Source organism: Anarhichas minor, unplaced genomic scaffold, assembly GCF_050575085.1.
Source record: "Anarhichas minor isolate MPS153535 unplaced genomic scaffold, ASM5057508v1 ptg000016l, whole genome shotgun sequence".
Lineage (NCBI taxonomy): Eukaryota > Metazoa > Chordata > Actinopteri > Perciformes > Anarhichadidae > Anarhichas > Anarhichas minor.
The window spans coordinates 4,228,346-4,255,083 of NW_027466462.1; the positions used below are offsets into that span (position 1 = coordinate 4,228,346).

Below are 26,738 nucleotides of genomic sequence, written 5' to 3' on the forward strand. Positions count from 1 at the left end.
TTTAACATTCATGATTTATTTATTTAATGTTTATAACACACTATAATGTAGTTGTGTGCAGCTATAAGGCCATTTTTAAGTGTTTATTAAGACACATTTAACTATACTGTAATTCATTAGCTGTTTATACAGCAGCTGCTACTTTTGAATATCCACATATATAGTTGACAAATAGATCAATTAACACTAAATTAAAGTGAGATATAACGACTGTATAATGTTAATATACTGCGTATAAAAACTAAATACGGGGACATAAAAGGAGATGTTCTCGATTATCTTTTATTTTGTGCTAAAACATTTTAAGTGTTTTACATCAATTTCCTAAATATATACATATGTTTGATGACGTCTTGAACTCTACAGCGTAGACATGACAACATCCAATCAAATGGGGTTTAACCTCATGCATTAACGGCTGCAGCGTTGATATGAATCATGGTGTTACTGACTATAGATTAACTGTTCACTACAAAACTGATGAATATAATGTAACATGTAAGATACACCTAAATATGGATTATCTATGGATCTATATTAACTATTGATTAGCATGAGGGCTTATGTAAACACTTTGTAGCATGAACTGAATTCTGTTTATTCTACTTAATTGTATTGAATTTAAAAAAAAAAACAATAGGAAATATATGATTGTGTAATTGGATACTAATTACAGGGGAAATAGAGAAAAGGTTCTGTGTCTGTTATTAGAGTTTCAGTTTCAGTTTGTGTTGACTTTTTTAATTTTAATTTTAAATTTCCAAAGGAATTTACTCAAAAGAACTTTATTATTGTTTGTTGATTATTAAGTTTATTGAGAATTGTATGCTTGGCTGTAGACACATTTCACATGTTTGCATTTACAGCTGGCTTGATGTGACTTGATGTGCACCGACTAAACGACTAGAAATGAAATGGACATAAAGAATTGGAAATGTACCAATTAATTTATATTTCTTATATAATTACCAAATTACATTTCCCTTCCCAGGAACATTATCAGAGTTATAGTTACATTTTAAATCCTTCCTAATTACAAATTCTACTTAATGATTTATTAATATCATTCCATGACCACAGAGTTCTCTGTACAGCATTTATTTCTCTGTCCAGCTGCACACACACAGCAAAAGGCATAACCTTAAATCTATTAGTTAATATAGCCGCTAATGAGAGATTACCAATTAAAACCCCCTAATAAAAACCCAATTAGTGGGCTTGTGTTTCCCACCATAGTGTCTTCCTCTGCTGTAGGGCAGCTCCTCCTGTCCGACCCTCCCTGCCCTCCCCACCTCTGAAACAGGCCACCCATCTGGTCTCCTTTCTGCCGGCCCTCTCGCCTTTTCCTAAAAAGGTGCCAATCACTATAATTGGCACCCTGCAGATCAATTGTCCCGCGCATAGAGAAGTGCCCCTCGCTGAAGTCTGGGGGAGAGACGTTACTTTTTAAGCTATAAACCTATACTTGTTCTCTCCTCACAGATTATTCGTAATCGACACATTATTTGCAGAGTTTGGTTGGAAATCAGCAAAGTGTGATTTTGCTGAAACATTTAAGGTTTAAATCAATGAGCTGAACCGTGTTTTTTTTTTTATCATTTGAACAAAGACATTTGAACACCACGCAGCCAGCATCCCGCCTCTGTCAGTCAGGTAACTTGTAACATCGACAGGTTGCTGCATCATGCAGGCCTTCAGCTATGGAGACCCAGAGTGTTGAGGGCTTTGCATCGGTGGAGGAAGCACTCAGATCTTTGTTGCAAGTAAAAGTCCTGCATTAAGAAAAGCAAAGGCAAAAGTACCATTTCAGAATCAAGCATATTATTTTATTATAATTAGTGATCCATTAATGTGTTCATCACTTTAATGTTGCAGCTGGTAAACATGCTGCTAACTATTAACTATACTTTATATACTGCTGGGTAGCTTGTAAAGTCTTATCTTAACCAATAATACATTAAAAATGTATTCATCGATTCCATTTTGTATTAATAATCTGAATCTGCAAAGCAATTCAAGTTATTAAATCAAAGTAAAGTACAATATTTGCCTCTTTGTGTCACTTTATATGTCAATCAAACTTAGTTTCACCAGCATGCCTGTATAAAACCTTCTACACAAAACTTTCCCTCTAAATATTTTTTTTTTGTAAATATGAGATTCATTACTTACAGACGTTAGGCTGAATAGCCTGAGTCATTTCTCATATTCCAATTAATATCCCAAGGGCACATCAATTCAGTCTTTGTTTGCCACCAACCAAACCAAAACAGAATTAAAAGTACAAAGATTTGAAAAGCCTCCGCAGAGAAAGCTGAAATGTCCACTGCCTTGATGTTTTTGCCTCGCTGATGGGAAGGACAAGGACGCCAAGGCTTTGAATAAAGCTTGGAGCGAGCAAAGGCCCGCCCCAAATTCACAGTGTGAATAAAAGGAGCTCAGACATGCAGATGTCAGTCATGTTCATTCGATTCTGTTGACAGAAACTCATACTTTCACTAAACAGTCCTCTAAAAGCAGTCGGATTCATCTCAGATCTGAGTTTTCGGGGCCTTGACTGACGCAGGTGAGAAAATGAAGAAAACAGAACACAGGAGGCAAATTACATAGACATATATTTATATGCATATGAATAAAAATACATATACATATTGTACAATGTCTTGGCCGAGCGTGAAAACAGCTCTGTCAGCCCAGAACCAGAAATAAGCCTCTTTAAATAAGTGCAAAATGTTAATGAGACAAAGAATTGTAAAGCATAATATAAAGTCTTTTTTTTTTTTTCAGAATATTCAGTCGCATTTTGTTTTTCCTGTTAAAATCACATGGAGCGGACATGGAGATAACTTGTGCAAAGACCCATTTATATATATTCATATATAAATTTATATCTATGTACATAGCGTTTGTTCATCATAAGTAGTAGCTGGTACCATTAAGTAACTTGTACTGCTTAAAGGAAAGACGTTATGGCCTATGCAGGACCTTGGCTGTGCATAAAGAAAGAAAAAAAAAAAACATAAATCAAGCAGAGGTCATTTTTAAAATAAAGGAACATTTCCACACAATCTCAAAGGACTTTACCCATCACAAACACTCATGATGCACTGTAGTGAGAGCCACGAGGAGGCCCTTAATGCTTCGGAGAAGGTGGTAACCTAAGTGCAAGATGTCACACATCGCACACAACAAAAGCAACATTTCCACTCAGCTGGAACGAGAAGAAACTGCCGGAAAAAAAGAAGCTGAAGAAGAACCGACGTAAAAATAAAAACAAAAGGCTTTGTTTAACAGACGCAAGGCTTCACAAAGCTTCTGTTCTGCTGAAAGACGAGTGGCATTTCACTTCTTCCTCAAGCTCCGCCTATAGCTGCTCTTCTAGCCTCTAAATGACCGAGCGCACAATACAGTAACTGCAGAATTACATTACGAAACACCACCGTACAAGTGACAGAACATGGAGTCAGTGCTGATTCTGAATGTCGAGGGAAATGCTTGTTGGCTAAGTATATTCCTCTCCTGTCACATCGACAATTAACCGAAAACGGGATTAATTGAGAACGATTTTACAGCAGTTTTAGAGCTCTTTTATCTATTTTGTGCAGCTCTAAATCATGCAACATAATCGTTTAATACTCCAGAAAAAAGGGGGGGGGGAACAGAGACTGTGTTTTGCTTTCGATACACAACAGGAAAGCAACTTGGCAACGAAGCAAAACATCCCCACAGCGAGTAAAGAAAAGAAAAAAAGGAGGGTTTGTGAAAAGGGTACAGCGGCCTTACATGAGAAGCAAGACTCCTGACCTCTCAGCTCCATCTCTCTGCTTAATATTTGATGCCGCAGCGTGTGAATTATGGATGGTGCTTATAGAAAACAATACAGTGTTCAACAACAGCATAGGTGCACCGCTGCAAAGAGCCGTGAGTGGATAACAGGGGTTTTTTGTAGCACTGGTGGGGCCTGAACAACAACAACAACAAATCACCTGCTACCAGCCGGCGCGACACGGGTGCAAAAAGGCCCGGTGAGCCGCCAGACTGTTTTCATAGGCTGTTTTCAAACGCACAGAAACCTTTCTGTGCGTTTACCTGCAGCTGGGAACATGCTCGGTGGCCTCAGCTGGAGCCCGGCCTGTACTAGCGAGTGGCTTTTTAAATTGGTGTCACCAGAGTGTCCGTTTGGGGAAAAAAAAAAAGAAGAAGAATAGGTGTCGAGTCACCTTCAGCGAGCGTGGGAGGAAAAGGGAAAACATATTAAAGCTCACAATGAGAGGCAAGCTAGAAATGAATAGACACACGTGGGGAAGTAAGAGGTGAAAACGAAGGGCAGCAAACAGACGACAGACAGAAGTTGTGAAAAGGGACGAGAGCTCATCTGACACACACAGATTGAGGGCAAACTGTGGAGAATCGCAGGTTCTCGCAGGTGAGTTTTGATTTTCTTTGGACAACAAGGAAACCTGGAAAAATGGCATCATATGGGGGGGGGGGGGGGGGGATATTACAGCTGTTTCTTTCCTCCCTCAGCCTCTCAATGTATATTTTCTCAACCACAGAGAAAAGCGTGTCTCAAAGTGGCACTTTTTTCAGATCCTGAAGTCGATTTAAGGTGAAGGGGTTAAACTGAAGGGGTTAAATTCTGAAAAATACCATCCTAGTAATAAACCGACTCCAACCTCTGACTTCTAGCAAAGCTGGGAGGTTCTTCAGTCTGTTCTCAGTAGGGAGTTAATGGGGGGGGGGGGGGGGTACAGGAGGATGAATAAAAACCTACAAACATAAAGTGCTTTCAATGAGGGGCAAGCAGAGAAAATCTTTTCGATGAAGACGAGCTGAAGTCTAACAGGAGGGCGAGCCAAGAGTCATAAAACATCAGAAAGGGTAAACAACAAATACCAATTTAAAGAAAAATAAATTATCGTTACAAACACAACTTTTCACGTGACGCTGCATCCTAAGCATGTGCACACAGGTGAGAGTTTCCTGTAAAAAATACAGTTCTTGTGATTACAGATACGGGTGATTGTTGCAAACCATAAATTGGGCAACTTATGAATAAGTGAAATGAGTGTTGGGGGTAAAAACAGCAGCAAAACCTACAAAGTGTCACGGCTCATTGCCAACTAGGGCTGCAACCAACGATCATTTCGATTATCGATTAATCGTTTAGTCTGTCAAATGTTAAAAAATACAAAAAGTTAAAATCACAATTTGTCAGATGCTGTGGCGAGTTACTGCCATGTATGACGAAGAAAAACAGCAAATTGTCAGTTTATTTAAAGCTGGAACAGGAATGTTTGGTAGTTTTGCTTGAAAAAAAAAAAAAAGTATCAAAATAGTCAAATTTTCCTTCGATGGACGAATCGATTAATCAACTAATCGTTGCAGCTCTAGACTCAACCACACTGATAAAGTAAATGCAAACCAGAAACCTCTGGATCGAGTGCCGGCCTTCACAAGTTGGGTTCTGGAATTTAAAAAAACAAATCTCCAAAAACCTGGCCAGACGTTTCAAAACTCTTCACATCGAGTCTTTTTTAACAGGAGAGTCTCTTAAAGACATTTCAGTGAATCAAAGATTGAAAAGTTAATCTGGGTTCAAAGGTAATGTCTCCGTTTGGAGGACACACGTGTGGCACCTCCAACGCTTCATCCACAAAGGCTTTGGCAGAGTCTCACCGGTATTCTACCACAGATTATTTCATACACGAACACAACCAAATAAAGATTTTACAGAAGCTACTGCTGGACACCAAACAGACTGATATTAAATGCTACGATTCTTTTTTTTTTTTTTTTGTTTTTCCAGTGTTGTGATAGCACGTTAACTGAAAATCAAACATGGCCACTTGTACTGAAATGTGTACAAACTGCTGTCTTTGAAACGCCTCTCTCCTCATTCAGACTCTGATTCAGTCTGAACTATCTATGTCAAGTATTTTTTTGTTTCCTGAACAGTAAATGAAGGCCTGTATAGAGAGAAAACCACACACACACGCACACACACACACACACACACACACACACACACACAAACTCACTGGACAAAAAGTGAAGAGTCACTTGAAACCACTGCGAAGAGAGTGGTGATAAAAACAGCCGTCTGTCAGGTTTCACGCAAAAAACACACACACAGCATTTTTGCAAAAAATTCACAAGTTTTTTTTGTTTTGTTTTTTATGTGGGAGAGTCTCTTTTTCACCATTTTGTGTTCCCAACAGTTCTGTGGCACAAAATGGTGCCACATGGAACCTGGACTCTTCCTTTTTCCACATTTCTCATGATCCAGGTTTCTCTCACCCCCCCCCCCCTGACTGCTCAAATGTCAAACAGGCTGCAGAGCGAACATCTGAGGAGAAACGCCCTCCATCAAAGTCCCAGCCCCCTGGCGTCCTAAAAGAGCGACACGTTACTTAAGAAACCGTCTTCTTCCCTCCCAGATCTGCCTCCTTCCTGTCCAGCCGCATGTACGGCTCAAAAGCGGAAGAGCCGCAGCCGTAGACGGATGTCAGTTCATGATGGGCGCCCCCCAGCAGCGGCATGGAGAAGCAGAGGGAGTGCGGCGGCGGGAGGCCCAGCCGCGGTGAGGGTGGGGTGCCGCCCAGCGAGGGCAGCGACAGCCCGAAATTCCCCCCTACTAGGGAGTTGGGAGGAGTGCTGCTGCTGATCCCCGGAGAGGTGGAGGAGCATCCGCCCGGGCTGCTCAGCAGGGAGCCGTTTGCCAGATGCGGGGGCCCCAGGAGGGAGTTCGGCGGCGGGACGGGGCCCGAGAGGAGGCGGCCCTGCTCCAGGAGGCGCAGGATGTTGCAGGTGGCCAACGACTCGTTTGAAGAGGACGAGCGTTTGTCGGAATCCTTGGTGGTGTCCTTCTTCTGCTTGGTCCGCCGGTTTTGGAACCAAACCTTGACCTGAAACAACCAGGAGGAAAGAGTCACTCAGTTGTGTCCCAATCAAGCACTTTGTCAGCGGTAGAATCGGTGAAATCAGAAGCAAAACTTTACAAAGGCATGTCATCACGGAACACAGAAGTTCTTTATGTTCTTGTAAAGTTATTTACTGTTTTTAAAATCATACCACAAAGCTTCCACTGCTAAAAGCGATACATAACTCATGAACATCGTCTTCTTCTATTCAACATTATAACGTGTGCAGATCACCGATGTTTCACTAGCGCGAACACTAACCCGTCCTGACATTATCCTCTTTACGTGCCCAAAAGTTAATAGTTTGCACAGGCTGCACACGCGTGCAGCTGACATCTTTGTGACCTCTTGCTTTGATGCATATCTCTGCTGCAGCGTGCTCCGAGAGCACGCAACACCTTAGCACCTTACACAGTCATACACGCATTAATCCGTGCAGAACAAGCAGAGATGCCGTAGAGATGCCGTAATCCCCCCCCCCTCTCAAAGGATGAGACACCAGGCTGACTAGTTGGGTGTTTGACAGAGTAAGGACTCTTTGCAGAACAGCATGGACACTTTTCAATAGGCGTGTCAATGTTAACCGGTCCTGACGACATGCCTAGAACCAACAGACCAGTCACATCTGAAAGTCTGTCAAAGCTGTAATATCAAACACCCACATCTACTTAAACGGTGATGTCATGTTCATGTTAACGAATGCTAAAGATCAAGGTTTTGGCAAATATACTGTGGTTGATCTATTTAATGTTAATCAACTGAAACACTTGGTTAAGGTAGGAAAGGGTCCTGAGGTGAGAGATAAGAAAAGACAAACTTATTCTCTCAGCGTGTCACCACTGCACCTTCGTGCCGCTGGCACCAGGTCATATTCTAAAACGGTGACCGTAGTATCACTGCACTCTAAAGGCTCAACGGGCAGCGAGGGCAAGTGAGATCATAGTTTACTACTACCGTGACACAAATAATGAGATCGGAGAGGATCCAACAGCTCAGAGAGGAATAATGACGCTAGCAAGTCTTACTGTAAAAACCCAAAAGAGGCACAGAGGGAGGGATAGTGGGGATGGAGACCAGAGGGAGGGAGGGGTGACAGCAGGGTGGAATAAGCAGCAGAAGTGATCTCTGTGTAGCTGCTTCTGTATTTCTTCCTCGTTAGCTCACACACTGCCTCTATGCTAGTGTTTGCTAGTGTTTTCCTGGGATTTTATTAGAGGTGGAAAAATGATGAGAAGAGAAGAAAGCAAAGCTGCCTTTGGTACATCTACACTATTGGATGTAAATCCTTTTTAATGGGATCCAGGGTTCAGAGCTGGGGCAGAGATTACCGAGGGAGATCTGGATCTGGCGTGACCTGCATCTGCCCCGGACTCGCCCTCTGCACCCCCGCCCCGCTGCACTCTGGTCTACCGGGGGTGAGGCCGGGGCACGTTTAAGGAAACGTCTGGTGTTATACTGTTCTATCAACCAACCTGACTACACTGCCCTGTCTGTGGCCCATATCTCATTGATTACTACTGAACATGTAAATCTTTACAAATGCTTAAAAAAAAAAACATATGCTTTCTTCTTTTTTTAAGGCTCAGTAATTTCCTTAATCAGCTGGGCACTGTAGTCTTTAGCAAAGATCACTCAAACAGGAGAGAATAGTGCATTTGTTGGGGACTATTTTCACCTGCGGATGAATACACATTTGGCGCTCTAGTGAGTGTTTACAGCAGCAGAACAGTGCAACGGTGGGACACAACAATGTGTTTCTATCATTGAGCTCTGTGGCACAAAGGAATAAAATATATCAGGCTTTGGCGTAGTAGTCGGATCAATTCATTGTTGGTTTTGGTCCTTTGATGGGATTATTTGACAGTTAGAAGAGGTTTATATTACAACCAGCCTTCTAATTTAAGACAGCTGCGGATTTCGTTAATTTCTATGTGTAAATTGTATCTTAAAGACTGTGATGTTTTTTAAAAAAGGAAACAACCAACTCATTGTGTAATCATAGGCATGCACATAAAAATGTCACACTTCCACAACTGCTATCAAATGAAACTGTCTTTCATCTAATCTGGAAATGCATCACATTAAGGAAGCAAGAAGCAGCTGTAAAGCAAGAGAGCGGCGGGACGTCTCTGGGCCAGATGAAGGATGAAGACAGCAAGGTAGGGGATCAAAATTAGAGGATGAGGGTAAATGTATGCAGGGTGGGGTAGATTGAAGGTCAGGGAGAGATGATCAGGCCGGCATGCATGAACACACAGACCAGTCGGCCAGAGTTCAGCCAATCAGAGGCCTGCGCCGTGAATGCAGACAGCTGAGAGCAGAGGCAAACTGGGCTAGAGGTAGAAAGGTTAAGCCTGATCAAGACCCAGTGTACGGATCAACTGGGCATCCATATGTGTCCATACCATAAATCAGCTAAGCTCCGTGCCAACATGTTAAAGTTGGAACAAAGACGATGTTTGTTAAGATGCTTCTGTCGCTTGTATATTTATCACTCTGTTTTTTTAATCACTTTACTGCGATGGAATAAAGCTGAACTGATTTAAGCTATATGACGATGGAGGGCATTATAAAACATATAATGTGACATAGCGTTCCACTGCCCGGCTGTTTAATGCAGGATTGTGACGGTAAAGTCTTTAAGGACACTTGGTGACAGTCTTTCACACTTTCCATGACCCCTCCAGCAGCCCGGCGCTCCCGCTGTGACCCTGTTCAGACCCCCTGATCCCAGGCACGTGATGAGCCGCAGCACACAATGAAAACTCCTTTTCCACGGAGTACTGTACCAGGCGGACCGGCGGCCATTCAACTGTGTGTAACACGCCAGTGGATACTCAACTATATGCACTGTGATGCACCAATGGAAACCAGTGTGTGTTCAAGCTGCGCCGTGTGTGACGAACCGGCGGTCGCCATTATTAAAGAAACCAAAAAGCAAAGGGCGGAACCGATGACTTACTCGATTGCGTGTGATGGAGCAACACATCCGTCTTTTCTTCACAACTATTGCAGATAATATTAATGATGCGAGCACCAATTACAGGAGACTGTTTCGGACAATTTAACTTTTACTTTTCAGGTTAGCAGATCCATTTGACGGATCAGTGGTTCAAGAAAAATAGACTTTAGTTAACTTTAGTTATTCATTTGTTACTCCATTTTATTTATAGGAGACGGTGTTCGATATTAATCATATTTGTTGCCATTTGATCTACTGTACCAGGTATAGGACAACCTCAACAAACCAGCCTTCTAACTTCATACATTGAAAAGATCTTTTTCAACTTGTTGTGATGTGATTAAATACACCATTCAAAGACTTATTTAGGTTATAGCACAAAACGGGACACGAGGGCATGACCCGAGTATCGTTTCTGGGATTTTGAAGGAATAAACTGGTTTGAGTATTTCTACTCCCAAATTATATTCTCTGGTTTTGTGGAGTTGGTTATGAAGCAGCATTGAGATCGCGTTCTGAAACTGTACAAACTGACCCAAATCTTTCTTTCTTTGTTTTGTTTCCAGTCCAACAGTATTAGGATCCCAAAACCATAGATGACAAACGGTCATGTCAGATACAAACAGCCTGGTTCTGCTCCTCAAGTCATTTTCACACATACCTGGGCCAATACCACCACCACCACCACATTTTACCCGACCCTAAAGCCTCGAACCCCCCCCCTCCCCTCCCTCCATTGTCAAACTTTGCCCGAATAAAGCCGCTGTGGTCCTCCATCACTGCAGCACATGTCCGGCCAGGTTCAGAGAGGGGTTAACCCCGTCTTACTGAATCGCTGGTAGATATGACTGCCTAATCCTCCTTAACGCGAAAGCACTTGGGACCGTTATCTGGCCCACCTCTCTCCCGCTACCCCTCCCTTTTTTCCTCCGTCCATTCACCGCCCGAGTGAACCCCACCGGGTCTAGATAACAGCCTCCCCCGCCTTCCTTCTCCTACTGTAATGTTAGAGATGTGCTGCACTCGTTCACAGAAGGAATCAGCAGGGGTTTGAATATGGTCCATGAGTTTTCTTGGATGTCACCCCGCAGTCACTCGAATCGCATTCGGCCAAGAAAATAACAAAGCGTCTAGCGTCTGGTTTTTGTCATTTTAGGAATCAGATTTGATTTTGTCACAGCTGGCAGAAGCGAGACATAACCGAGGACGCGTTCACAATTCTGCTGCCTCAAGATTTAAATGCATGCCACGCTTTTATTCCTCCATTTTGTTTCGGTACACACAACATCTTTTACAGGTCTGGAAGAGGGATCCATCCTCTGTTGCTTTCTTGGTTTTCTGACGTTAACTATTAAAGGTTTTTTCGGGGGGGAGTTTTTCCTCATTTGAAGCTGGCGTAGCCATAGAGAGATAAAAAAACATTGTCCTTGGTTGTAGATAGCTATGGATGGAGACTCTTCAATTTAAGCTTCACTTTATCTTAGGGATGAGTTTTCAAGACACGTTGACAACAATTGCCTTGCAAGGGATTATCGTTAGTTAAAGGCAATAAACGAGGATATGGAGAGCTTGTGGATTATATCGTCGGCAATATGCTGACTGTGAGGACGCCGTCGGCTTTGCAGTTGGTCGATTGGAAGGTCGTGGAAAACCTTTACCGGTGGATGTCTGTAACGTTCCCTTGCAAGCTTATTATCAACTTAACTATACTTGAAGCAGGTGGACTGCACTTCATGGTAGAGCAGGTGGTCTCTACTGGCTCACCTATTGTGTGCAAATCCTATTATCGATTTATTTGTTCTTTCTCTCTATGGCTGCATAGTACGAGGACAGAATATACAGCAGCTATCCTATGGAGTCACATCTATTCATCTGTGAATACAGTGTTTTATGTACAGTAACATAACTTTGTTTGGTCTTGGGAGTGTGTGTTTTCACGTCAGTTGAAGGATTACACGGTCCTCCGTATGTTTGGAAAATTACACCATCCATGGCCTCACACACACTTCACTCTGCCAGAAGCTGATGAAACAAGTCAATTCAGATTGAGAGAGTGATTAAGGACAAATAATTGCTAATATATCCTACTGATTATCTAATCAACCGATTAGATAATCAGAGCCGCGCAGGTTTTCTTCCCGACCATCAGCCAATCGGACTAAAGTTCTCGTTCTGAGGATGATGCTCTCGCTTTAGGTCACCACGGACTAAAGAGGAAAGAGTTTGTTTCTCTACACAACCAAACATTTGAACTGAAAGCACAAAGCAGCAAGTGTCTGTCTGTGTCCCTTCCTATCTCTTTCTCTATTCCGAGTGTTTGGACAATCGCCGTACTGTGCTGCCTCCTCTCCGCTACATCTGCACAGCTTTACGTCATCTACGCTCCAGACAAGTGGCCAGACACCGTCTGTCTGGGCCGTCAATACACACACACACACACAACGGGGACATTCACCGTACGCAGACACATAGACACAACTTGTCATGTGGAAAACACAGATTTCCAACAATACGTGGTACCAAACTCAGTCCTTTTTTGTGTGTTTCCTGTGTCCATTTACCACTACAATAATCCTTAATGCACACAATTGCTTCTAGATTCAATTTGAGACGAGTTGCACAAGCAGGTGTAACTTCTTAATGGGGAAGTTAGACTTACCAGGTTTCCTAAGAGGTCGCAACACGTTTTCTTTTCTACCTCTAACCCCCCCTCTGAGTTAGAGAAAACCACGAGGCAAAAACAATATATAGAAGACAGCTGCAAGAAGCATCTTTTAAAAGTTTTCACGGCCGTCACTAAATTGTGCTCCGGGCTGTTTGGTATCAGAGAGAAACGACTGCAGACAGAACATGAGAGCAAGTGTGACGCTGATCTCGGATGACTTGAACACCTGTTACACAAGTACACCAACTAAGAATGTGTTTTCGGGCAGGTAAATCAGTAAAGGTCGCAGCTGAAGTGGCTGTTCACTTTCTGACACAGTGGCAAAATCCATCTTTTGTTTTTTCTTGTATTGGTCCCTGCTGGCCTCGAGAAATCTCTTTGAGTGCGAGTCGATAGAATTACAGCGACAAATGTCTCTATTCTAAGAGCAGGTGCATCGTTTTAGTTTAGTTCTTGAGCCAAAAAGTGGAAGTTTTAGACAGTGAAATTAAACAGAGTTTATGTCGATTGTCAACTTCACAACCAAACTGGATTCCAGCTCAAGTTGCTTATCTTTTCCTCTCATCCTCCTGCAAACAGATCTACAATGCAGGCAGGTGTTTTCTGGATGAAAAAGTTTAAGAGCCTGCTCAACTCTATGTGAACTGCTCTGAGGGTGTTAACATGAAAGTGACTCACGCAAAAACAGTCCAACATACACACATGTATGTTCAAATCCAAACTCACACATAGTTCATCTCTAACACACCAGGGTCTGAGTGATAAAGTGGTGGTCGTCCAAAAGGGGAATTTATATTCCAAACCACACCCCAATGTATTTAAGAATTCATATTTTTATATCTTGGATCATTTTAAATTTACAAAAATCTGACAAAAAAAAAAATTGTAATTTCACATCAGACGTTAAAGCAGAACTACATCAAATCAATATCCTCAAACAACTGTGACAAAAAAGGATAACAAATGCAAACATCTGCTCACATCTGGGCATCGTGCCCTAAGCTTTACATTAGAGATTAACCATGTTTCCATCACTGCGCTCTCTCCCATTCGCTGCAGGATTAAAACCATGTTTAACAAAGCCCGGACACCATTAAACCCATAGCTTCTCCATGGAAGGGCTGCATACAACAATAGACCGGTACAATGGCAGCGTATACGTCAGCTGCACTCAGGGGAACTGTGGAAGAGCTTAAAGTGACCACACAGGAGGGTGTCCCAAAAATCTCCTGAAGTCACACTGTCGAAACCTGTCGGAGCAGGCAGGACACGTCCAGGAATGTGTGAAAGCTTTTGTCTTTTTCGTGCAAAAAAATAAATAGGAAGTAGTTTGACACATTTTTAGATGGTGGAATTCTGCTAATTGTAAACAAAACAGGAGAAATAACCTCCAAAATGTTCATTTAATTACCCAGAGGTACGTCTTAAAGGAAGTTTACGATGAAAATGTGGATTACATGTTGTCCTCTTTACACAGAAAATACAGGAAACTGTAAAAGTTAGACTCGCGCATGATTTACAAATAATATTAATAAACCTTCTCCACGTGCAGGAAACATACCTTCACAATAAGAGCATCCCTGAACATCCATCTGTATGATCGGTGGCCATCCATGAGCAAACTAAAGATGAAGATAGACTAACTGAGGGGCTTTCATGTTTCAGTTCAAGGTTTCAGTCCGTGTGTGTGCGCGCGCCCCCTTCCCTCCCGTTGCGTTTCCCTGTAGCGGGGAGCCACCTGCCGGGACGAAGGGAGAGCTCCGAGCCGGTATACGGGGACGCTCAGTAACGCGTTACCGCGGGAGGATTACTACTAAAGAGACAAAGACAAGCTTCTTCTACACACGGCTGCACTTTAATACTCAAACATCAGAGAGGGGTGAACTCATAGCCGCATTCCTTCCTCTGCTTTCAGACAGGTTTAAAGTGGATTTGAAGTAGAATTTGGAGGAAAGCGTCTGGCTTTCTTCTTCTGCAGGTGGAGCTACTTTGAAATACTTGCGTTTGATCGAGCAATGGTGTTGAATATGAACTCGGCGCAGTTTAAACGATGAGCAGTTGTTTGTTTGTTTTCGCCAGATGATAAAACGACCGGGTTGTTCACGCTTTTGTTCACTTGTTTTATTATATTCGCTCGTATTTATTGAACGCTGGCCGAGCCTTTATCAAGAGAAAACTGTTTGGAGAAGAAATAGTGCGCAATGGTCAGTGTTTCATTATACGTAAATGTCCTCTCTAAGACAAAAAAAATACCATAAAGGTTTCGCCAAAATCGCATGAAATACATTTGGAAAGTTTAAAAATATCCTTCAGGTTTTATGTTTAATCCAAGTTCTGTGCGTCTTGGCGAGACACTTTTGAAGACACATTAATCCAATTATTTCTAACAATCACATAATAATCTAAAATTGTCTTTAAAATAATCCACTTTTGCTTCTGTAATTCTGTTGAAGTCTAGATGATTTTGCGTGTGTGTGTGTTTCCAATGTCTGCTGCCTCATTGCGTGATCAGTTTGAATACCTGACCAAACTAATTGGAGTTACTCCATGGGTCAATGCCCAAATCCCCAAACATTGTTAAAAAACACTTAACGATCCAATCTCCGATATGACTGTAATTAGTATTTGTGTTTCAGTCACAGATAGAGAGGCCTGTCACGTTCAGGAAGAAGTTTATAAAAAAAGGTGTTTGCTTTAATCACGTTTTCGGTGCTATTGTTTCGGGAACCAAAGGAAAGTCCACTTGTTTGATTTGAATGGAAAACAAAGGGAAAACATTTCTGTTTCAGATTTCTTTGGGTTAGAATCTTACTTTAAGATTCCATGATGTATTGAGAGTTGTAAGAGTTTGGTACAATAATAAACAACGAAATGTAAAGCTCATTATTATTTGCATCTTATTTTGTGAATACAAGGGGTTAATTAAAACGTAACAAAACTGCTGATTATCGAAATATCATCGGGTCAGCATGCATACAGGTTAATGTTTCGATTGCAATTCCTGAATATAATCGGAATGAAGGTGACAACTTTGAGAAAACACCAAAAACTCAACTTTGTATCGAAGCTTATTCAAGTTATTCCAGTTTCCAATTCCTTTTGTTGCCTTGAAATCAAGCGCACTGTAGAGAAATAACATGTTTTTTCACAATAAACACTTGAAATGATGAAGGCACTTGCAAATCACAAGGTAGTAAATAATGTAAACCACAAACCCCAAAACACAACGAACTGGAAAAAAATAAACGGTTTTTCAACTCCCAAAAGAAACCATGTCGCTTTAAAAACCTGTAGAACAGCAGCGAAGGGACAAGGAGCGCGTATCTATAGAAATATTACAAATAAAAAGGCTTAGAGGACACTAAATGTCCCGTCTATATTGTACAATGTAGATAGATAGATAGATAGACAGACAGACAAAGGAAAATAGATGATTTTTAAAAGCCCAGAGAAGCTGTTTGCTAAAAGAGCTGCTTTAGTGGTCTATAAATTGAACATGCAAATCAAATTACTTCATGACAAACCCGTAAAAACCTTGAGTAGCGAACTAAGAAGCAACAAACACTTTAAGTCACCGGAAAACAAGAAAACAACTTTGGAGAGAGCTCAATCTTTCCTTTTGTGATGTTTTGCGTGATTAGCCTTGAATGTTGCATTTGCTTAAATATGCAAAGGCCACGAATAGGAAGAAGATAATAGAAAGAAAGAAGAGTAACGCCAACTAAAAGCATTTCGATCACACGTAAAAGCTGTTTCAATAGCACATTAAGACAACTCAGCGCGATGGGTTCAGCGTTTCACGCCATTATACTGTGGACACTTTTATTATTTACATTTTGTTCTCACTTGAAGGTCAGGCAGTTTTCTTTCAGCCAATCCGCTGCGGCGCAGCGTCTCCTCAGCAGCAGCAGGAAGCTGAGGCCCTCCCATTAACACCCCTAGTGTCAGCACTAATGAGGGACACAGTGGCTGCTCTGTGCTCCCAAAAACCACACACACACACACACACACACACAAACACACACACACAACTATATGTTTGAGTTGGTATGAATGTTGGTGTACTCCATGCGTAAAGCTCCTGCAACAAGTGTTTTCTAAGAGGTGGTTAAAGTCTGCAGTGCACAAAAGGCCTCCTGGTTCACACATTGTTGACATCAAAACAAATGGGCTCAGTTTGACCTACTTTAATTTTAATTCTTGGATTTACTTTTGGAGTTTGTTTTGTATTTATTTATGAAAGGGGCCCATCTGCAGACGTATTGGGTTATTTTACTTGTGGGCAGATGTAGGCGAGGCAGCGCGCACTCCAATGCACGCACATGAGTATACCTTCGATCTGTTTTTGAAGTATAAGCGCAATGTTGTTGACAACGTGTCGACAGCTTTTAGGCAATAAAAAAACCTCCAAGAGCAGCAGCTCGTCATTCTTGAGCTCACACTGTGTACAATAATACATAGATCTAAGATTTATGTTTATTGCACGAATGTTTCCTCTTAAATATAATCTGACATTTTACCGCTATTATTACTATTATTCTATAAATCTGCAGCATGTTGATAAAGATGCTTCTCTATTGGTTATATGTTGATCGTCAAGTTAAGATCCCATTTGTTGAAAACTACAATGTTTGAGCAGTAGCCTGTAATAATATTTTCGATGTGTGGGTAAAAAAAAAAAAAGGAATTAGATGCATAAACACCTGCTGTTCACTGAAATATTACTGAATAAGTCCACCCTTATAAACGGGACAGGACATGACTGTTAGTGTATTAAAAAAGCGCAGCGTTCCAGTAATATAGGCTATAGTCTGTGAATAAGTGTGTAACTGATGACGCACATAATAAACACAGAGGGGTTGGGCTAGCGGCGCTGCAGGAAGGTTTGAATGAAGCGCGCGGGGATGACAGAATATCAGCAGTGTGTTTAGAGAGGAGCTCCGGATGCACCGAGGGGCCGATCTACCGGACAGCAAAGTTTCCTTTTACGTTACACAAACACACGAAGCTGCACAAGGAACCACGCGACAGTGTGTTTGGGGTGCTGTGCTGGAAGCAAAGAGATGTTTTATTTTTTTTTTATTTCCGTAGCCTCGGAGTTAAATGTGCTTTTCTTCTTGCGTCTGGCTTTCGGCGGATATTTTGTCAAGATAGGAACGAAATGTGACCGTTACGCATGATGTCACACACATGCAATATTGTACGCAGATATTAATTAATAATATTTTTGAATGTAAATGTGGACACCATTTTTTTTTCTGAAAGCCGTAAGGCCATTAAGGCTTCAAGCACATTTAAGGCCCTTTGCGCGTGCCCAAACCCCTGTGGCGTATTTATGGTTGACTTTTTAACCTGCTTAAAATAATATAAGGTAACGTAACATAAAAAACACATGCATCATAAAAACATATATATTTGTATGATGGTTCTGTTCGATGTTATATTATGCACTGTCCTTTGTTGATGTTCTTTTAATATTCCTCCTTGTGGAAAGCAAATTCTCCCATAAGGGCTAAAGAGGTTTCATTCATTAAAAAAAAAATCTTTGTTTTGGTTTGTAAACATCTTCAGCCTGGCTTTGGCCCCGGATGTGACCGTTTCACAAGGCAGCTGAGCGGTGTTCTGGGCGGGGCAGCTCTACTCTTCAACTCTGATTGGCCGAGGAGCCAATTAAAGGCCCCAAACACCAGTCACCCAATCAATAATATAGGCAAAACTAATTCGAAATGACCCATTGACCTGGGCCAAAGAATAACATATGCTACCAAACATATCATACAGGTCTTAACTAGCAGCTGACAGCTAGGCTAGTTAGCTCAGTTGATCATGTGTCAAAATGATAATGATGCTTTAATAAACTTTAGATATATCTAAAGTTTATTAAAGCATCATTATCATTTTCCTAGAGCCTTACCTGTGTCTCGGAGAGATTCAGCTGCCTCGCGAGCTCGGTGCGCTCGCGGCCCACGACGTACTGGCACCTTTGGAACTCGAGCTCGAGCCGGTACAGCTGCTCGGCCGTGAAGGAGGTCCGCGTGCGCTTCGGCCGGTCCAGGTCGAGGCCCTTCGGCAGCACGATCTCGCGGATGGTGCCTTTGGCGTCTGTTCGGAATAAAACGGAAACCAAAACAAAAGTGTTTAGACAACATAAACCAAACAGCTGCTTAAATTCAACGGCAGTGAGTTCTCCACGGAGACTTTCACTGTAATCTGAATGGAATCACTTTTTCAATGGGTTACAAACAGAACACACCTTTCTTTACGGACGGAGTGAATCGATAGGCCTGCATCGTGTCAAACAGATGAAATATTAATGAGTATGGCTAATGGCTTTAAAGAGAAAATGGATGTATTTGAGATATACATCCTACTTGTGTGTGTGTGTGTGTGTGTGTGTGTGTGTGTGTGTGTGTGTGTGTGTGTGTGTGTGTGTGTGCTGTGGTCAAAGACCCTTTTGTCATGATGTAGCCTATATTCACAAATGTGATGAAAATAACACTTTCATGTCATTGCGCTTAAATCAGTGGCTCATAATGAAGGCAAACTTGAACAGTTCGTCCACATCGCGGTGTATACTCAAACTTTCATGTTAGCTGTTGAGATTTCCCCCATGAAATCAAACCCGCAAATCCCACCCCTCCACGCACTGCCTGCGTAATCTCTACACGCGTAATGTTGGTCAGCACGCGATTGTAGCAGCAGGCTGCGTCAGTTACGCGTACTCAACATGAAACTATCTTGTGTTTTCATTGGGCCTAACTGGAGAATTCAAATCGTTGAAACAACTCCAGTGCAGCTAGAGCGCTTTAATGGAAATTGGAAATATTTTTAGAAATAGATGGTGGTGAAAATAAAGGCTGCGTACACGGAGAATGCTGCTCAGTTTTGCCCCCATTTCTCTACATCGCAGCGACGATGAGCACTGAGTGTCTGTCCGGGGCCAGTAAGTGTTTTCCAATGAGTGCTGTTCCACAAAAGGTGGCATAGATTTATTTCTCTGCATGACAAAGAATTTGGAGCCAATCAAAAGAGTCACTCTCAACTGTTTCCAAAGTTATAGGCCTGTGCGTCAGTATAACCACAACAACAAGGTGAGTGTTGGTTTTGGGCACAAACTATCATCATTAATCAGGGTACTTTATCTTAAAGAAGTTTCAGGCATTTTGGTGTTAACTTGTTTTTTATGTTTGTATTTTATAATAGATGGTTTGTTTGTTGGCTATCTGCTATTAACCTCAGATGACTTATTTTTTTTAAATGGCTGCTTCGATATTTATTTCCAAAGACGGTCTTTAAAATCAGAACTTATTTTAATATAAGAAACATGTGAGCGTATAAAAACAACCTATATTCAAACGGTTCTATAGTAAATGAAAATATTAGAGAGCTATCCTGACTCGATCCGGGTCATTACACCCCGCCCTGGATACAGAAGCCCTCAGGTTATTGTCTACACTGTCAAAAAAAATATGACAATCGTTACTTTAATTTTGCTGTAATGGAACAAATACTGGGGTTTTAAATACGCGTTTCAGTTAAATATTTGTATTTTTTTGGATATACTGTGGCCGGGAATATTTGTCTTTATTTATCACATTGAATGGAAGACAATACGTCCTCTTTGTCCAAGGTTTTGAGGTCATAAAATATGCAATTCAATAAAATATGAAGAGCCCTGAATTAAATATGAAACAAAACTGATTGAACCGAACATCCATAGTGTTTCTATAGGAAGGCTACCCTCCAACAGAGTAAAACTCAAATTTACATTTATTTTATTTCATTTATTTTTGCTATAAAAGGACATTTGGACTTGCTGCAAAGCTGCTTGCATTCATGTACTTTTAAAGTGTCGTAATATAGAGGTAAAACAAATCGTATGTACACAATAGACCGGCCCAGCCAATACAGCAGGCGTAGAGGTTCAACCTTTATTTTAACTCGGAAGTACATAAAAAGAAGAGAATCAGTGCGTAAAAGGAAAACTGTGGGAGTTTTTGCCCAAAAGAGTTGAAGAAGTCAGTGCTCCCTGATCTGTATTAGACTGTGATTTCAATAGTTATGTTGCTCCCTCAGTGTTTAGTTAGTCTGCAGGCCCACATAACAACACAGGCCTCCATCTTTACGCATGACGACTTTGCGTAACGTCTCACCAGAGAGGCAACAAACCCTCCTAATATTCATTACATTCATTACAATTTACAGATTTTTCTTCACGAGCTCCAGGGCAAAAAAAACACAAGAGCTCAAATGGAAACTTTGGCGAGCAGAGGAGGAAACCAGCGACTGTACGCAGACACGCTGACCTCTCGGTGACCCCCCCGGGCCTCTCTGCGGAAAATCCCCCAGACTCAGCTTCAAAAACAAATCTGCGGGCGTCGTTCGCTACAAGAACAAAATGTTAAATATCTCCCCCCAAAACCGGCGCACACCCCGGATCCTTCTACAGGCCACGTCCTCCTCTGATGACACCATTAACCAGCGACTATATGAACACCCATAGATCTCATGTGACAAACATAAGGAATTCATGTGATCAGCAGTAGGGGTTTAATATAAAGCTGTCTCACAGGTGACAGCAGCTACCACTATATACATATATAACAATAGTAATAAGAAACGTAAAAAATGCCTATTGCTGGAGCTGCTACGATTACAGACCGCTTCTGGCACTGACCGACGCTCTGAAGAAGCAGGCCGTTTTAAATGATCTTTTTGTCTAGATCACGTGTATAATCTTTGCCATTTCCCCCCCTCGTGTCTCTCTTCCTCTCACGTTCTGTGTCGTTGTTATGTTCACTTTACTAAACGAGCTGCTTGTGAATATGCCACAGGACACCGCACGGCTAAACGTTCAATACAAGATAAAACTAACCATAATATCCACACAGCGAGGCCCGATATATGGATTATGTCCACAGCAAACAATTACACCACGCTGCAAAAAAAGTAAAAAATCTTGCACAAAAATACCAGTTGCAATTTATTTTTTTTATTTTTTTTCTTTACGGAATTCTTAGTGGAGGGAAGCTGCTGAGTTTTTGTTCTTGGAAACCATTACATACAAAACACCTGCTTCATGCAAACTTCACAGTGATTCAAAACATGCCTCACATAATAATATATTTTGAATTCTGTTTTTCCTCCTCACGGAGTCTTTCTGTTTACGTGCTGACATAGTTATTACGAAGGTCCTTAATGCAAATAACATTAAATAGCCTCCAGCTCTAGTCAGATGTATACATGTTCTCTGTGCGTCACTGGACCCTTTTAAGCTTCCCTGTAAGCAAATAACACACATTTAATGTTCAGTTTATTTTTCCATCATTTAACGTGCAAACGTAAAATCAAATACAAATGTTTGAGGTTATTTAGACTTGAAAATATAATTCCAAAAATCAGCTATAATTATATAGTTTTTGTTTTTAAAATGTACGAAAAATAAATGGCAACAGATTTTGTTCACTGCATTTTAAAAGTGTATTCTGACTGCTGTGATTTTACTTCATTTTCAGAATTGTTTTAAACGGTCATATAGAGGCGACAGGCCTCCAGCAGGAGGGCGTGGACACTCGTGATAAATTAAATATTATTCTGATGGTCATTAACATAACGTTGGCACACAAAGACGATCAGCTACTGACAAGTAGCCTAACACACACACACACACACACACACACACACACACACACACACACACACACACACACACACACACACCTCTTTATAGCGGTTATCGATGAAGAGCTGAATGATGTTTTTTCTTCTTTTCAGCTCCTTTGTTGATTAAACCCAAACAGTCTACAGGAGTAACTGTCTCCTGATTATCCTCAACCGGTTTCCTTTGTTGTATTTTCTGCTTTCAGCTCTTGTTAAATATAATCATCCACTATATGTTGGAGAAAAATAATACTAAAATATGAATTCATTGTTTTGACTGTTAATCTGGCGAAACAATTATATATTTTTCCAAGTGAACAAAGGAGTAGTTCACAGCTGATGTACCGTGAAAGACAACATGCTTTAATTCTATATCAGAATGAGTTGTATTCTAAATGACTCTCTACGGGTGTGGTTTGGTGTTACAATCATTTATGTATCACGGAAGTGAGAGTATAGCCTATTGTTACCACAGCAGGAGCCTTGTTTGTGTAGTCCACCCTGCACCAGAGGTGTTGTGTTGTTTAACATCAGTCCAAGTGTGAGACACGTTCAAGTTTAAATGTGCTAATATCAGCTTCCTTCAGTTCATTTTACAGCAGTGTTTTTAAATGGGAGATGCACCAAACAACTCCACAATCAAGTTCCCTGTTTAGGACATTTTGTCCCACACGTGAGATATTTACATGTATCTTTTATAATGTGTTAATCCGGGGTGAATGGCCTAATTGTGGAAAGAACAGTGACGTTAAAATAGCCCCAGTTTCCTGGAAACTCCCACAGATTCACAGTTTGAGAATTAGTTTTGGCGCACAGAATGAATCAGTGTTTGTTTGGTTTTCGTTCACTCACCTCTTACTAGTATCCTCCGACAGTAGTCGGGGTCCACTCCCAAAAGTTTGTCGTGTCCATCTTCGCTGGAGGACGTCGGAGTGGACGCAGATGTCCCCGGGGTGTCAGTGGTGCTCTGAACCGGGGACCGGCTCCCTATCTCGGCGCGGCACTTGGTCTCCATCCGGTCCGGACACAGCGGGTTGGGTCCACAGCGGTGGTTCCCATCGCCCATAGTCGTGGCCTGATCGAACATCTACAAGTAGCCGAAGTTGCACTCTCTAAGATGATCTCTCCCTCCTCCTGGTCGCTGCTGCTCACCCTCGCCTTTCTACTTTCTTCTCCTCTTTGCAAGTGTTCTCCAGAGACGAGGAGAGCATGCCCCTCTATCCCTCCAGAAAAATAAAAAAAGTAGATCCAGTTACAAAGGAACCATGCGGTCCTGCAACGGAACCGAGGTGCGCTTCAGGTGTCGCGCCATGACGCACGGCCCGGAGTCCAAACAGAGTTATAGAGGGGAGGGGGGGGAGTCAGCTAAAGCAAGGGGGTTGAAATCTGGGGAACCTGCTCTAACTATAGTAGCCAAGAGGCGCAGAAGAAATGCATGGTGCTGCTTGTAAGGTACAAGGGGGCAACCAGATCTGTGGAGGAGGTGCCACAAATACACGCACACACTTCTCGCCCACGTAGAAATAAAGTGAGAGGCGGTGCGCAAGAAGAAGAAGAAAAAATAGCAGCGGTCACAGTTCAGCGGGCACAAGCCAGGGAAGAAAGTTTCTCCTGGTGTGTGTGCGGAGCAGCAGCAGCCTGTTACTTCACCCCCCGCCGGTCACATCGACTGCCTGGATCCGTGATTGCATGTTGTTGGCGGTGACGTGGCCACGTAAAGGGGCTCGGTGGTCTTCTGCTTTTGGAGAGCCCACGAGACAAGATGTCTGTGTTGGAAACCCTTCAGGAGGGCGACTGTCGGGAAAATGGGAAATGGTCACAAATAAAGTCTGGAGCGCTCGTGTCTGTTGTTTTTCTTTTCTTGTCTTTTTTTTTTAATAATTTGCTTTGCAGCTGAAACATCACGTCTGCGCGGGGCGTCCTGGAACACCCTGCCCACACGACCGGAGCGGAGACGACGGTGTGAGGAGAGTATTTGTGGTGACACGGTGCACTTTACAGAGGCAGAAACCCCGCACGTCATTTCCTGCCCACGCAGGCTCGCCGCTGATTGGTCCGCCCGACAGGGCACGTTTTGACAAGAGGGCGAGCGGCTCTGCAAACCTGGATCGGGCACGGATACATGAGACGATGGTTTTGTGCGCTTTGCGCTCTGGAAACAGCGCTGCCCGGGCTTCCCCGCGGACTCTGTCTGACTCTGACGTTGTTTCTTTTTTTTTTTTTACGGCTGAACTTCATAACTCCGAAAACAGTGCGAGTGCAAAGAGAAACAGTAGTTTAACAACAGACTGAATCCCTTCTGACCCAGTGAGGCACAGCTTTTAATTACATTTAACAATGCATCGCAGTTTATTCCCTTTAGATTGCTCTCATTCACGGGCCTCAAATTCACAATATGAAAATAAATATCATCTTAAAAACAGAATTCAAGCAACATAGGCTAAATGAATGCATAGTCCACAGGTCAGATATATATAGACACAGTTAGTAGTGACTTGTTCTGTAAGTGTGGGGCGTTGCCACAAAGAGCAATGCAACCTAAATGTCCGAGTTTGGATGTCTGTTATTGTTTATGTCCCGACGTGCTGTTTCAAAAGATGTGAACACAATCCTGGAGACAATTCAAGATCTGTAATATCAGCACAAACTATCACTTAATCTTAAAAACAAGATGTAGGCCCTAACTCATATTGGTCACATGCTGATATCTATGTTGAGGGATGGACACAACACCAGTAACACATGTACATTATAATATCGTCTGATGCAATAACTCACAACCTAAACATAACTCACAAACTAAAGCCTGGGGGGGAAAAAGCAGTCTGAACAAAAGTTAAACATTCAACAGGTGTCTTTGTTATTTTGTCCACCCCTTCTTCACACACAGTTGCCTCGAGTCTTGTTTTTATGAAATGTCGATGGCACCCTGCACTCCTCCCTGCAACACACGAGCTGTTCGAAGCACCAAATGATAAAGTTAAAAAAAGAGCATGAAGTCAGGTTTCTATCTGCTTTCCATTGCAGATTAAAAAAACATCTCATTCATGTACTGTATATATGCTGCCATCTTCCTCATGCACCAGCCCATGTTCTGGTGTTGATGGTTCAGCCTGCAGTTTGTTGTGATTGTAAGATGATGTAAATAAATAAATAAAACAGAGCTGCAAGCATGACTGATGAACTCTTTACAGGTGAAACATCTCTGAAAAACGCTGCGGAGAAGAGGAAGAGGAAAAAAAGGGTGTTTTGAGCGGGATTATATAATTATAGTTTTACCATGTGTGTTTTTTCCTTATTTTTCTTATCCGAGGCCGTAATTACTGCACACAGCCATGGGTCGTTACTCCTTTCAGCTGGCCTAATCTCACAGAGGATGAATAGAAACTGTCAATCAGACGCTGCACTCAGCAGCGAGACAAGAGGGGACTGATTGCTGCTGCTGTGCTGCGACACACGCACACGCACACACACACACACACACACACACACACACACGCACACACACACACAGGTTTTCTTCCTTCTTCTCTCCAGTGTCTTCACCCGCTCTGCCTTCACTGATGCACGACTAAAACCCTCCAAAAAAAAAGCAGATTTGTACCACGTTTAACTTGTATGAAGACTGCTCATATTTTGATTTCAGTCTTTCAGGCGAATTAGGGCACATTTTTAGTGTCACTCTGAGATTATCATATTTTAGGAATAACATGTGCTTTTGCTGCAAAATATGCTGTACAGGAAGTATGCTGCATATAGATAGTTTAAAACAGGAAGTTAGAGGTTTGAACATATGTTTACATGTTAACCAGTATTCTGTATATATTTCAGTTGCATAAAAAATGATCGATTACCCGGTTGAGTTAAAATGAGCTTCATCTTGACCGGCTGCAACAATCAAATGATGTTTCCATGTTACTGCATCAATGATCCTATATGAGTACTTTACACTTTATTGAGTTGAAAGCCGGACCGTCAGATTATCTTAATATCATGTTGTTACTACTTTTACTTGATTAAAGGAATTAAAGTCTAACAGCCAGTGTCCTCTTTGACCACTTCTTTATCTCTTTTAATTAATTTCCCATGCCATGATTTTTTAATAACCAATTTATGGCAGATATCTCTGCCTTGAGGAGATGTTCAGGCCTAGAATAACTTCATTATTGTGTCGTTTTATTACCCCGTGATGATCTGAATGCACTTTCAGCGTGAAACCACTGCAATCAGGGGGGAAAACTCGGCCCTTCATATGTTTTTCTCCTGATCAAATCAAAACTCATTCCTTTAAACGTCAACCCCATTTTTATTCTCATAATATTTCTGTTCCACTCAAAATCCCAATTACACTATGCCTACATGCTGCAGATAATAGCCAGATTAATACAAAAAAACAGAGCTACTCCCTGTATGTATTTGCCCGCAGGCCAAAAGGAGAAAATAATGTTTATTTGCACCACGCACCGACAGCCTCATGACCCCTCTTACCCGTGTGCGGCTGGATTGCGGCCTTGTGGAGATGAATCTG

General features: G+C 41.9%; 1 protein-coding gene across 1 annotated transcript; it reads right to left on the bottom strand.

Moving 5' to 3' along the window:
* Positions 1 to 2,597: 2,597 nt before the first annotated feature.
* Positions 2,598 to 24,203, bottom strand: vax2 (ventral anterior homeobox 2). Its single transcript, XM_076092580.1, has 3 exons — positions 23,063 to 24,203; positions 18,465 to 18,652; positions 2,598 to 6,908 (listed from the first exon to the last, which is right to left on the bottom strand). The coding sequence occupies exons 1-3, from the start codon at positions 23,295 to 23,297 to the stop codon at positions 6,414 to 6,416; spliced, it is 918 nt and encodes a 305-aa protein (XP_075948695.1). The 5' UTR covers positions 23,298 to 24,203; the 3' UTR covers positions 2,598 to 6,413.
* Positions 24,204 to 26,738: the final 2,535 nt, after the last annotated feature.

What these genes read in the sequence shown, in the direction of transcription:
- vax2 (XM_076092580.1), bottom strand. Translation starts at nt 23,297, where the DNA reads ATGTTCGATCAGGCCACGACTATGGGCGATGGGAACCACCGCTGTGGA. An exon ending in TCGGAGGATACTAGTAAGAG is followed by an intron (nt 18,653 to 23,062) that starts GTGAGTGAACGA and finishes TATTCCGAACAG; the next exon opens with ACGCCAAAGGCACCATCCGC. An exon ending in TGAATCTCTCCGAGACACAG is followed by an intron (nt 6,909 to 18,464) that starts GTAAGGCTCTAG and finishes TGGTTGTTTCAG; the next exon opens with GTCAAGGTTTGGTTCCAAAA.